General features: G+C 35.4%; 2 protein-coding genes across 5 annotated transcripts; one reads left to right on the forward strand and one right to left on the reverse strand.

Annotated features, from left to right (window-relative positions):
* The first annotated feature begins 324 nt into the window (after nucleotides 1-324).
* Nucleotides 325-2,960, forward strand: LOC108346038 (F-box/kelch-repeat protein At1g74510). Of its 4 annotated transcripts, XM_017584965.2 has the most exons (4): nucleotides 325-516; nucleotides 648-694; nucleotides 1,037-1,075; nucleotides 1,305-2,960. In XM_017584965.2, exons 2-4 carry the CDS (start codon nucleotides 678-680, stop codon nucleotides 2,647-2,649), a joined length of 1,401 nt encoding a protein of 466 aa, XP_017440454.1. In that variant the 5' UTR covers nucleotides 325-516; nucleotides 648-677; the 3' UTR covers nucleotides 2,650-2,960. The 4 variants fall into 4 exon arrangements, with proteins under 4 accessions (XP_017440454.1, XP_017440455.1, XP_052732521.1 ...); XM_017584966.2 differs by lacking the exon at nucleotides 1,037-1,075; XM_052876561.1 differs by lacking the exon at nucleotides 648-694.
* A 4,512-nt stretch (nucleotides 2,961-7,472) lies between these two features.
* Nucleotides 7,473-8,785, reverse strand: LOC108344507 (uncharacterized). Its single transcript, XM_052876421.1, has 2 exons — nucleotides 7,862-8,785; nucleotides 7,473-7,769 (listed from the first exon to the last, which is right to left on the reverse strand). Exons 1-2 carry the CDS (start codon nucleotides 8,783-8,785, stop codon nucleotides 7,473-7,475), a joined length of 1,221 nt encoding a protein of 406 aa, XP_052732381.1.
* Nucleotides 8,786-13,828: the final 5,043 nt, after the last annotated feature.

Genomic DNA, 13,828 nt, shown 5'->3' on the forward strand with positions numbered 1-13,828 from the left:
CAGACTTAAACAAAATATAAGAAAGTTTAGATTATATATGTTTAAACATCGTAAACATAACATCAACTTTTCTAATACTCCAAAAATATTTAATGATAAAAAATCATGACAAACTAATAATATGAATAAAATGTTTTCTTTTTCTTAATTTTATTATTTAAATTTTTTTACATTGATTCTCTTTTTATCATAAATTTTGTAACTTTACTTTAAGATATTACGAAGATAAAATAGAAAAATAATTTATACAATAAAGAATCTATTACATATTAGCATATATTATAGTAATATTATTATTATAAATAAAGAAATCTCACCCTTGCATCGAGTGTTCTATTGACACAACATGAAACACACACATGACAGAACAGGCTGCAACAACAACATAGCCACAACTAAATGACACCCACGAAGAGGGAGAGAAAGAGAGACGCCACTACCTCTCTGCGTGGCTCGCTCGCACAACCGTGACCCAGAGAAACCCGTTTGGAATTTGCTTCTCTTTTATCTAAATTCGTAAGCTTTTCTATCTGCCTTGGTTTTTGTTTTGTAATCTTTTTTGGGGGGAGGGGTTAATTGATGGTTTATTTTCTTGGCTTTTGAGCTTTTGTTGCGTTGTTGTCTGTGTTTTTCTTTCTTTTTTCCAGACTTAGAGCTCGGAAAGGGGAAAAGTGTATATGGGGTTGCTGCCAATGTAAATTACAAGTGATCTTCTTTTGTTTATTTTTATTTTTTATTTTTCTTCTGTTGATTTATTGGCGGATGAGAAACTTCGGGATTTGAATTTTTACTTACACGTTGTCATTTTGATTCTACTTTTCTGTTTTTAATTCGACTAATTCTTCAAATTTTACGACTTTTTTCTTAGACTTTTATGCCAATTCACCTAATGAGATCTGTCTTTTTTTTGTGGTTTAATTTTCTTTTGAAGTCTGGTTATTATGTGTGATTGTTCTTGTGAACACTTGCATGTTTGAAGTAGTGCTTCTGATCTGCGTGCATGCTCTAAATTTTTTGCCACATCATGATTGACCAGGAGGATGTTTCTAAATCATTGTAAACTTTCCAATTCTGGGTGAGTATTGTTAATATTCCTTATTTGATTGGTATTTGATTGATATCAGATGTGCATGCGTTGATTATGGGTATCATGTTGAAAAATTGATGCTTGTGGTTTTTGTGATTTTAACTTAAAATTGTCATATGTTTGTTGTAAGTATTTTTGTCATCGGTATAGTGGTGTTGTCCTAGTTAATGTTTCTAATTTTGATGAATAAAAATGAAGACTTTTTCTTTGTAACCAGATTGATTCTTTCGGTCGACATGTTGGAGGGTCCAACCTTTCTTGTTTCGAGGGACTTACCGAGCTCATGCGAGCAAGAGACCAGGTGGATTTACAATTCCTACTGCGTGATGCAGCTGACAAAAAATAAGCGTGGACTGGAGCTAGAGGAAGAAGCTGTGCTGAGAAAGTCATGCAAGCTTTCAGATGCTCCTGAGGAAGGGGAAACAAAGAAGAACATCCAAGATCTTTCCCCATCCCTTAACCAAGCAAATGACCAAAATCATGCAAGTGACCAGTCAGACTCGACTTCACTTATCTACCAACTTGGTCGGGACATCTCAATTAATTGTCTCCTACGATGTTCAAGGTCTGACTATGGTTCGATTGCCTCATTGAACCAAAGTTTTCGGTCTCTCATCCGGACCGGAGAGCTTTACAGGCTGAGGCGGCAGATGGGTATCATAGAGCATTGGGTTTACTTCTCTTGCAATCTCCCTGAATGGGAGGCATTTGATCCAAACACTGGTAGATGGATGCGCTTGCCTAGAATGCCTTCTAATGAATGCTTTATCTGTTCAGATAAGGAGTCATTGGCTGTTGGTACAGAGCTTCTTGTTTTTGGAAAGGAGATAATGTCTCCTGTCATATACAGATATAGCATTCTGATGAACTCATGGTCATCTGGTATGGAAATGAATGTTCCTAGATGCCTGTTTGGTTCTGCCAGCCTTGGAGAAGTTGCCATATTAGCTGGTGGTTGTGATCCGCGTGGCAACATTTTGAGCTCTGCAGAGCTTTATAACTCAGAAACTGGGACATGGGAGCTTCTACCAAACATGAATAAAGCTAGGAAAATGTGTTCTGGTGTATTTATAGATGGGAAATTTTATGTCATTGGTGGGATTGGAGTAGGTAACTCACGGCAGTTAACATGTGGTGAAGAGTTTGATCTGCAGACAAGAAAGTGGAGAGAAATACCCAACATGTTCCCTAGGAGAAATGGAGGATCTGAGGTGACTGATGTTTCGGCTGCTGCTGAGGCACCTCCGTTGGTTGCAGTTGTAAATAATGTATTGTATGCTGCAGATTATGCCCTACAAGAGGTAAGGAGATATGATAAAGACAATAATTCATGGGTCACTATTGGAAGATTACCTGATCGAATAGTCTCAATGAATGGCTGGGGATTAGCCTTTCGTGCATGTGGGAATAGGCTAATTGTTATTGGTGGGCCAAGAGCTTTGGATGGAAGGGTAATTGAGATCAATGCATGTGTCCCTGGTGAAGGTGTGCCAGAGTGGAACCTGCTTGCTAGCCGGCAATCAGGAAGCTTTGTGTATAACTGCGCAGTGATGGGATGCTGAGAAGTGTGCTTTTGGTGATAAAGCTGTATGGATTTCTTCTGAATGGAATTAACATTCTTCACTTTCAAGGAGAGATGATTCTGCTAATGGGTAATATGCCCACTTTTTGGGGTAAATGTTTACTCCTATTTAGAGTAATAGATACAGTTTTAGAAGGTTCACAAATATGGGTCTTTTCATTTTAAGTGATCATGATGGTTTTCAAATGTTGACACCATGAATGGTGAATAATTAGCTCTCGGTACATGTTGGGTTGCAATTACCTTTTTCATAAGTTCAATTGATGCGTTGCAGAATTGTAACTGATCTCAGTTTTGTCTGTTCTGCTTTCTCTTACCCTCTTTAAATATGTATTCTAATTGTCTTCAGATGCTCTCATACCCTTTTTGTGTTGCCTGAAATTCACCACCTCCTGCCCAAGTTGCAGAAAGAAATGAGACATAAGCAATAACCTATTTTTTGTCTTTTGACTGTTGCTTTAGTAGGTCTTGATTGTTTGGGAAACTGTTCAATTGCATAATCCAAGCTGTATCATTCTGTTTGTCTCAGTTTGAGACAAAAAGAACTCAAACAAGGTTGTGTGTGCTTCTATTGTGATAAATCTTGGAGAATCAATGATATTGTTTTCAATTTAATCAATCACAATACTCCACAAATTGAGTTATAGAAAGCAAATTAGAATATTTGGAGATTTTATTTCATTTTTAACATTAATTATCTATATTAGGGCTGATGAAGTTAGTCGGAGGCTAGAGCAGTACACACTTTAAAAATATAAAAGATGAGCATGAAATCTAGTTTGGAATGATATTATTTACATAATTTCAGAATTTGTAAACTTTCAGCTTTCTTGAACGCTATCTATAGATTGTGTTTAGAGACTTATTTCATGATTTTCAGTGAAGTTTGTGTTGATGATGATACTATTGAACTTCAATAATTAATATTGGTTGTTAATTGCAGTTAGTTTATTCAACAAAATTGAAACAAGCAAATCATAGTTTTCTTAAACGATTTGGATGTAAGATAGAATGGTCTGTGTTTTGAAACTGACATAACAGTTATTGAGTCTTAATTATTAGAAAATACAAGACCTAATCAATCTTCTGAGAAGATTCTACTTTTCAGTTCCAGCAATACTGAAAGTATACGGTCTGTTTGTATCAAGATTTTTTATAAGCACATTTGAAGTAAAATAAGAAAAAATGAAATAAACTTGTTTGAAAGATAAGTTTAGTTCATGTAAAAGATAGTACTTAGAAACATTCTGGGATTGGTTTTTCTGAGGTAGTTTTTAATGTATACATAAACTAATTTTGGTTTGTTGAAAAGCTTTTTTCTTTCATTTTTATAACTAATAATGGAAAAATTTATGAAAAAAAAAATTATTTAGTTTGAGAGATGATTGTTTTATAATGGAGCAATTTTGTTTTTTATTATGTACAACTTTTTATGTATGTAGGATTAAATAAATGCATAGAAAAAATGTCTGGTCAGTCTTGTTTCTTTGTCTACATCATTGTGGAAAAATACACTTATCATTGATCAAATAAACTAGAGTTTGGTGATGATATGTTGTTGATATTGGAAAACATTAGGCTTTTAAGAGACAACCAAAGACAAAATGTCATGTGCACTTAGTTTTCATAGTAACTATTTTTAGGAGTGTAAAACTTCTATCACATGTATCTGTAGCTCATCTTTATCAGTGCTTGCTATCAGATTCTGTAGTTCATGATGTGCCAAGTTGGGAATCAAGTATTTTCCTTGTTGTATGAAGTGACAGAAGAAGAGTTTCACCAGCACACTCACACCACAACCATATTTTTCTTTTTTTGCTTCTATGAAGTTGGATAATGTGAGTTAGAAAATAATAAATATATATATGTTGGAGACAACATGGAAAGTACAAATTGTACAATGTAACTATGCAAGTAATGGAAACAGATGGTGATGTGTGCCCCATCAACATGTGCACTGACCCATGATGAAACTGTTACAGTGACACGTGTGTAGGAGTGGGTGATAACATCTAATGCTTCACTCATGTTCCAACTTTTTTCCACTACCATCTTACTTCTTTTGTAATTTGTACTTTACTATCTCTGTTGTTTCAGATTTTGTCTAAATTCATTCAAATGTCTTAGAAACAGAAAAATAAAGCAAATAAGAAGAAACATGCAAAACCCATAAAAAAGCAGAAGAAGCAAATCTAGACACAATAACCCAAACCAACATCAAAATTGCTTTCTGGTTGGACTTCACTTTCACCTTGCCCTAGAAGTAAATTATCAGTATAGAAAGGATTCAATTGATATATGATAGTCATAGAAGAAAACTAGAGATATTACCAGAATGAATGCATATTTAGGCATATCACATTAAATCAGAAAAAAAATGAATTTCTTTAAGTTAAATATATAATTTATAGATAATAGATGACAATATATAATAATGATTTATTGACATATAGAACAAATTTGAACAACAAAAGAATATAATAATTTATTATGTATAATATTTAATCCTATTTCATAATCATTTAATACATGTAATGTACTCATGTAGAGCAAATTTATTTGTACACCATACAAAAAAGAGAGCAAATGCATGTGTAAAGAAATAATTAACACTTACAAATAAACATTAATTATCTCATTATCATTACTACAAAGGTAATTAATGTCTAATGTAAATTTTGTTATGATGTTTAACAAAATTTTATTATCTACCCAAGATGTAAACTTACTAAGGCAACCATTTTTTCTTTTACTTTTTATGCTATATTGTGACAGAGACATTCGTGGATAAAATACTCCAAATATTAATATTTCCGAGGTAATTATAGAATTCATAAAAACTAATTCCACATTTTTATTTTTATCAACAATTTGAATAGTAGAGTTAATTTTTATTTGTAATGTTTAACTTTATATGACATTTTAACATCTACAAACAAATCATAGTTTATCATCTTTCATGGAATAAATATATTCCACCATACTAACAGTGACAGGTAAAAAAAATATTTAACTAACAAATTGAGTAAAACAATTATTAAACTAGCACTTTTTTTTAGAAGAGTAGAAGTCAAATTCTGACATTAGTTCTGTACGCCTTTATAGGAAGCCTGACCCGAATTAATTTGATCTTTGGGAAGATCAATCCTCGTTACATCTTTCAATACTTTTGTTTTTTTTCTTATATTTAATAAATTAAATAATTAATTGATCTTTTGTAAATTTAAAATTAATCTTTTATAATTAATTTAAAATAATTAGTTATTTGATCAACTATACTTTTCTTTAAGTTTAACAAATATTTTTAAATTTAATATATAAATAAAAATTAAGAAAATAAGTATTTTTTCTATATGATAAATATGATAAGGTTTATTAAGTTTCTTCGTTATAAAATCAAGGGTTAAATATGATTTTAGTCCCTGAACTATCAAGCGATTTTGGTTTTAGTCCCTACTCAGAACTTTGATGGTTTTTAGTTCTTATTGTTTTGAAACTCTGAGTAATAGTCCTTAAAATTGGACGGTGTTAAGTTTCAGTGGATATGGCAAACAGCGTTGCCACGCAATCACTGATCTGCTCTATTCTCTCTCTGCCACGTTGGATGTTTAAATGTTTGAACTGAGATTAAGTTAGTTAACCTCTTCGTCGCTACAGCTGAGGGTTATAAATCAGATTTGAAGAAGTTGGGTTCTTCTTCGTGGCTGCAGCTGAGGGCAAAGAACTTGGGTACATGTGAAGGTTGGAGTTGGTGTTCTTGAGGAGGTAAGTTCATATGTTTTGGTTTTGGTTTTCTTCTGTTCTTCGTGTCAATATGAGGATTTAGGATATAGGGTTTTTGTGGGCAGGAAAGCTGATGAAGGGATTGCTTTCTTGTAGTGAAATGAAAGGTGAGAGTGGAGGAAATGGTTGGACGCGAAGGTCAACTGGTTCGTCTAAGTCGCAAAGCTGTGAATCATCTTCACGGTTACCTTCTAAATTGTGTGGTTGTGGTGAAACATTGTTGGTTTTGAAGGCCACTACTGTGAAGAACAAAGGAAGATTGTTTTATAGATGTAGAAATTGGGCAGTAAGTGATTAAATCTTTCATTTCATTTGCTGAAATTTGAATTAATGTTGTGTTGTTTTGATTGCAGAGTAATTCAAGTTGTAATTACTTTGAATGGCATGATGAAGGAGTTTCTGAAGCTGAAGGAAGCTATGAAAGAAAACATGAAGAACTTCAAATGTGTTTGGAAAATGAAAAACTTGTATTGGATCTAAGGAAGAAGAACGAGAAGTTGAAAAGGAAATTAGAAGAAGAGAAGAAAGTTGTGAAAATGATGTTGTTGTTGTTTGTCTTGTCATGGGCGTTAACAATTTTCTTTTGTATTATGTTTTTGTTAAAGATGAATTGTAATTAAGAATTATGGTTTAATAGAATGAGGTTTGTCTGGAAATTGTGGTTGTTGTTTGTTTTCCCTTTAACATTCCAGTGTTACTGGTATATTGATATATGTTAATAAAGAAAAGAGTTCACAACATAAGAAAGTAGAAGCAGAGTATCTGTAAATGTGGAGTTGGAATAAATAAAGTTAAGGAATAAATAAAGTTAACTTGGCACATTATGCAAAGATGGAATACAAGACGAAGCACGATATAATATGAAGTGGTCCCAGAGTATTAAATAAGATAAGTTTAGTGGTCCCTTTCCACTACAAAAAATATTAAAAGCAACCATTGTACCCACTACTACTATTGTTCCCTGGGTCACTGTGATTTACAAAATTCTCATTAAAATAAAGGGTTGGCTACAATAAATCTTCAATTGGTACTAGCTTGGGACCCTAGATGTTGTGCAGCTAGTCGTGAGGATGTTCTTCTTCCACCTGGGTGCCTTGATACAGGTCCTGCTCCACTGCCACTTCTTCTTCCCCGTTGAGATGTTCCTCCTCCTTGGTGACTTGATGCAGCTCCTGCTCCACTGGCACTTGTTCTTGCCCTTGTTGATGTTGCTCCTCCTTGTGACGTTGATGGAGCTGGTTCTGGTTGAGAACCTCCTGCACTGGAAGTGGCCCTTGTGCTGCCAGATCCTCCTACAATTGAAGTGGCCCTTGTGTTCTGTAAATGGAAGTAAGCAACATTGCAATTGTCATAGTGTAAATAAGTTTGAATGTGTAAATAAGTGAAGTTGTAAAACATTGATTTTGTACCTTTTTCTTTCCCCTTTTACATGTTCTTACATTATGACCAAATTCATTGCAACTGCTACACTTCATAACAAGATTTTTCTTTGACAATTTTGTATGAGTCACATATTCATCAGCCTCCCTTCTTCTTAGTTTTTTAGGCCTCCCAGGGGGTGTTTTATAAATTGGAGGCAGTAGGGAACCAGATTCAGAAGTTGACCACAATTGTTGTTCATTGATTGGAACAATTTCAGGGCCATAACAAGTCTCATAAGCCTCTCTCTTGTAATAAGGATGTACATAGTCTTCAGGGTTTTCTAGTTTGTAATTGATGGCAGCCACAACGTGCCTGCAAGGAATTCCTACCAAATCCCAAAAGTAACAACTACATGAATGGTTACTTAGGTCAACTACAAATTTATCCATAGTAAACTCGTGAGTGACTTCAAATTTTGCAGCCCCTGTCCAAGTTGGAATCCAATTTCCACTCTTCTCAACTTCCCCATCAAGCCTATTTCGTGGTTTAGGCATCACAGCTCCTGTATATGTCTTTGTTTTTTCTCTAAGTGATGCAAACCTCCTCATAATGTAAGTTCTAATCCATTCCATCATAGTTATGATAGGTTTATCTCTAGCTAGTAAAATTGCACTATTAAATGACTCAAACAAATTATTTAACAAGACATCGCATCTAGGATAACTACTAAATGCATGTTTACACCAACGATTAGTTGGAATAGCTAGCAACCAATTGTAAGCATCAATGTTAACTTTGGACAACTCACCCATTTTCTTTTCCCAATCCTGTTTAAATGTGGCCTTCGCAGCCCCCATCATAAGATCTCTAATAAGCACTCCTCCACCAAACTTCTTCTTGTAATTGTTATACAAGTGCCTTAAGCACAATCTATGTTCCACTCCTTCCAATATCTCATCAAAAACTGTCATTAGTCCTTGCAAATCACAAAAGTTTGTCATTAGTCCCTGGAAATCAGAAAAGGTCCTACTCAATAGTAAAATAGGGAAATATTTAAATTCAGATACCTTTTGTTGATCAGAGATGAAAACCCAACGTTGACAATCAATGCCTCCAATATCATCCAGTAGTAGTGTCAAAAACCATCTCCAGCTCTCTTTGCATTCTTTTCAACCACAGCAAAAGCTAGTGGGAAATATTGGTCATTCGGGTCTCTGCCCACTGCCACCAACAACTGACCCCCATATGTTGTCTTCAGATGACAACCATCTACCCCTATGAAGGGCCTGCAACTTCCTAAGAAGCCTTGCTTACATCCCTCTAAACACATATAGAATGAGCCAAATCTTGGAGGCAAACTTGGTTGGGGTTGATTGACTTTAATTTTAAATGTTCCAACCTTCACTCTTACCAATTCACCCACATAATCATATAGACGACCGTATTGTCGCTCTCCATCACCAACCAAAGAATCCAAGGCAATTTGCTTGGCCTTTCCAGCTTTCCAAGCAGTTATTCCAACACTGAATGACTTCTTAATGTCATCAATTATTTGGTTGACTGTCATGTTAGCCACATTTACAAACCTATCTACTAATACTTGTGCAATCCAGTTCACATTTGCACTTTTGTTTCCAAAGACCCTTCCACAACTGTGTCGTCCAACCAAGGTTTTGACCCTAAATGTTTGCTTCCCTCCTACCTTGCTAGCCATAATCAGAAAACCACATTTGTTTTTACAAACTGCCCTTACTCTGTTGAGGTCATTCTTCACAAACTTAACCTCTTTTCCATTTAATACACTATGCTCCAATAATGCATTTTTAAATTCCTTTAAAGAACAGAACTCAATCCCCAGTTCAAATCTGAAGTTCTTGTTCAAATCATCTTTTCTATACTTTTTAAACTTCCCCTTTGACTTGCTCACATCCTCATCACTCTCTACATTTGAATCCAATTCATCACTATTGTATTGTTCATTCATGTCATGATCTCCAACTTCTTCATTCACTATAAATGAACCTTCCCCAACATTGCCTCTTCTAGTCACACATTTCTTCTTCTTTTTCAGTCTATTCCACCTATCCAAAACTGGATTAATGTTTCTCCGAAATTGGTCCACCCTATCATTCTCAACATCAAACCCATCATCTTCATTAGCCATTCTGTCCTCTTCACTGTCATCCATACATTCTTCAGCCGAAGCTTCTACTTCCCCCTCAACAACATTCCCCCCTTCCTCTTCTTCCCCAAGATAATCATATTCATCACGACCAACAACCTGTTCTTCTTCCTCACCCATTTGAACCTCTTCATGTTCATCATCACCATCACACTCTTCTTCTTCCTCACCCATTTGAACCTCTTCATGTTCATCATCACCATCACACTCTTCTTCTTCCTCACCCATTACAACCTCTATATGTTCGTCCCCACCATCACACTCTTCTTCTTCCTCACTCATTTGAACCTCTTGTTGTTCATGACCACCACCAAACTCTTCTTCTTCCTCACCCATTTCAACCTCTTGGTGTTCCTCACCACCATCACACTCTTCTTCCTCACCCATTTCAACCTCTTGTTGTTCATGACCACCACCAAAATCTTCTTGTTCCTCACCCATTTGAACCTCTTGTTGTTCATGACCACCATCACAATCTTCCTCACCCTTTTCTAGACCCATTCCACCCTCTTGTACAATCTCATCCACTTTGGAAACCACTTCTTCCGTGTCTATGTTTCCTTTTTCAACATCACCCTCTTCCACTTCCTCACCTACTTCACCACAACTAAGAAAGTGAACTTCCACTGCCTCACTAGGAACATGTTGAACATAGATTTCTACCTCTTCCTTATTCTCCTCTGCATAATTAGCCAAGTACAGTGCTTCACTGTCATCACTCAATAATCTCACATTATTCATCAGCCTTTGTTTGGACCCCTTCCACCAAAGTTTGAAGTCTGCATCATACTTAAATTCTTTAACTATTCCAACTGCTTCAAAATACGACCAACGATCCGGATCAAGTCCTTTGATCACGTGTATCTCTCCTCCAACATACTGTAGCCCCTTATTACTAACAAACTTCCCCATGTGATGCAAACAAATGTCGAAAACCATTTCTAGACCTACATTCAGACATGAACGCTTTACGCACAAATTGGAAAAACCATAACCGAAACAGAAAAACAAAAGCTTAACTTACCTTTACGCTTGTCTTAACGCTTGACTTTCACGACCACCGGAACGACCACCGCAACCACCACCGCAACCACCACCGCAACCACCACCAAGATACAATGCTTCCTCTGAAAGGTTTCCACTACAATGCTTCGAGTAAAACTAATTTTTCCCCAATTCAAAAATTTAATTTGACAAATTGTGAACCCTATATCTGATTTCAATGAACAACGTAATTAACTAACTTAATCTTAGTTCAAACACTTAAACATCCAACATGGCAGAGAGAGAATAGAGCAGATCAGTGATCACGTGGCAACGCCGTTTGCCACATCCACTGAAACTTAACACCGTCCAATTTTAAGGACTATTACTCATAGTTTCAAAACAATAAGGACTAAAAACCATCAAAGTTCTGAGTAGGGACTAAAACCAAAATCGCTTGATAGTTCAGGGACTAAAAACATATTTAACCCTAAAATCAATCCAAACCTAAGTTATAATCATATATCATAACTAATTTCGATAATTTAGTATTATGGTTATTATTTATGATAATGTATCATTATGTTATTATTAACCACACTATTAATTAAATAGAAATATAGGTTCATGATTCATGTTAATTTCATAAATACAATTAGTATTTCCTAAGAAATACTTATATCATAATCACTTATATCATATTCATAAAGATCTTAAACTCTCTTATTAAGAGTTTTTTCAAGGTGGATCTTTCCTCTCTTAACCATAATGAGACTGTAAATCATCAACCCGGTAGGGTTCGCGTGGAAACCGTGATTGTAGTTCGTTAACCTGGTGAGGTTCACGGGAGAGTCGAGCCCATAGCCTGCTAGTTCGATGAGGCTCACCAGAGAGTCTGAACTGCTCTCTTCAGTGTTAGGCTCGAAGAAACCGAAGCATGTCAACTTGACATCAAACTGAAGAAACCACATATATAACACTCCTTTCAGGATGCCACAAGTAATGTATAAAACATTCTTTGATTGTGGAAAATTAAGATATGATACCATTGCGGAAAAACTAAATTAATAAAAACCTTAATTCATTTAACACTAAATAGATAAAAACATAATCTTCACGTTTAAAACTTCCAAATAATAATATGAAATCATTACATTATAATAAAATGAAACCATTTAAAACATAAATTGGAAAAATCCCCACAGCACTCCCAAGCATCTCGATATGCATATGTAGGATCATCTGCTCCCGTATAACAACACAAGTTATATGATCATCGCATAACACAACAAACAATAAGGGTGACCTAACAGAAAAACCATTGAATATGAGAACACAAATACAATAAACACTGATCATCTTATTAATACTATCGACATGTCACACCAAAAAGGCCATCTCAATTATAAGTCACACCCATAACACACCACAATCAAGCAATTCCAAACCATATGCCGTTCTTCCATACCCTGCTATACAAAACTTGTTCACTAAAACAAGGTGATTCGAGTCATCTTCTGCTGCAACTTTGGACTTATTTCCCCTGCTCCTCAAGTACTTACGAGTATAAACTTTGTTGTTGCTGACAGTGGGCATTATACTTAGCACAAGTCGGAAAGCTACGGTCTAGACATCCTTCCATTTCTACCGCCTCGAAAAACAAAAGACAACACTCGAACCTCTTTTCTACCACCTCTCATAAACAAAGAGATCCATTTTTCTATGTCTCTCATAGACCAAAGGTATGACTCCGACTTTATAAGGTATGAGGAGAAGACATATCATCTACACATCATTACAATTAACACTACTGAGCACACATTTTAACCTATGATAAACAACTCAACAACTAATCACAATAACACAACCAAAATGTACAGATCTCAAAAACACAAAACGGAACTCAACATTCACAACAACAACTCAATCGACCTCTCAAAGAGCCTAACAACCACAACCAATAGCACAACCAGGGTCTAAACCCCATGTCGACCTCAAAAACACCCCATATGAAGCTCCATAACCCCAAAACCAAGGTCCAAAATAACTCAGACAAGACAGCTCGACCAACCCAAGCCGACCATCCTATAACTTGACCAACTCGGCCATCATGCAGGTCGACCATCCTATAGCTCGGTCAACCTAGCCACTAAGTAGGTTTACCACCCAATAGCTTGGCTATCCTAACCACTAGACAAAGTGACCACCCTGTAGCTCGATTAGCTCGAACACTAAGAAGGTCGACCACCCTATAGCTCGGCCAATTAATAAGTATCAAAAAGACTTGTTTTTCATACTTATTAATACTCTCAAATTTTGTAATTATCCATGAATTATGTGTTTTCCTCAGTAAAAATTTAATAGTTAGTAGAAAAGTTTGTGTAGCTTATTGTACAATAACTTCATACATTAGGGAAGATCAATCAGTAGTTTCTCGTTAAGCTATATATGACTTACTTAGCTAAAAGGAAGACCACTCACCCAGCGAGCAGAGTGGCTCGCTCAGCAAGTGGGATCAATTAAGAGAGGATTAGTTGAGTTTTCGCTCAGCGCATGTATATCTATGCAATGAGCGAATAATATATTTCTGGAAGTTGTTATTAGTTCGAGAAAGACAGAAAACAAGAAAGTCTGGTTTGAAAAGGCGCGAAAATGTTCAGGGAACTGCAAGACATCAAGACGTCATTCTTCACTGATTTTCATCAAACGTGTATATTTTAGATAACTAAGAGTAGCTAGATTTCTCTTTCATTGGAATTGGATGTAATGAATTCATTGTGATGTAAAATTCCTATGCAATTTATTATTGTTCGTTCATATGCTCTTTCTTGAATTTACTATCATTAGA

The sequence above is a fragment of the Vigna angularis genome, chromosome 4 (genome assembly GCF_016808095.1).
Source record: "Vigna angularis cultivar LongXiaoDou No.4 chromosome 4, ASM1680809v1, whole genome shotgun sequence".
Classification (NCBI taxonomy): domain Eukaryota; kingdom Viridiplantae; phylum Streptophyta; class Magnoliopsida; order Fabales; family Fabaceae; genus Vigna; species Vigna angularis.

What these genes read in the sequence shown, in the direction of transcription:
- LOC108346038 (XM_017584965.2), top strand. An exon ending in TGTAAACTTTCCAATTCTGG is followed by an intron (nt 1,076 to 1,304) that starts GTGAGTATTGTT and finishes CTTTGTAACCAG; the next exon opens with ATTGATTCTTTCGGTCGACA.
- LOC108344507 (XM_052876421.1), bottom strand. Translation starts at nt 8,785, where the DNA reads ATGACAGTTTTTGATGAGATATTGGAAGGAGTGGAACATAGATTGTGC. An exon ending in GTAAAAGGGGAAAGAAAAAG is followed by an intron (nt 7,770 to 7,861) that starts GTACAAAATCAA and finishes TTCCATTTACAG; the next exon opens with AACACAAGGGCCACTTCAAT.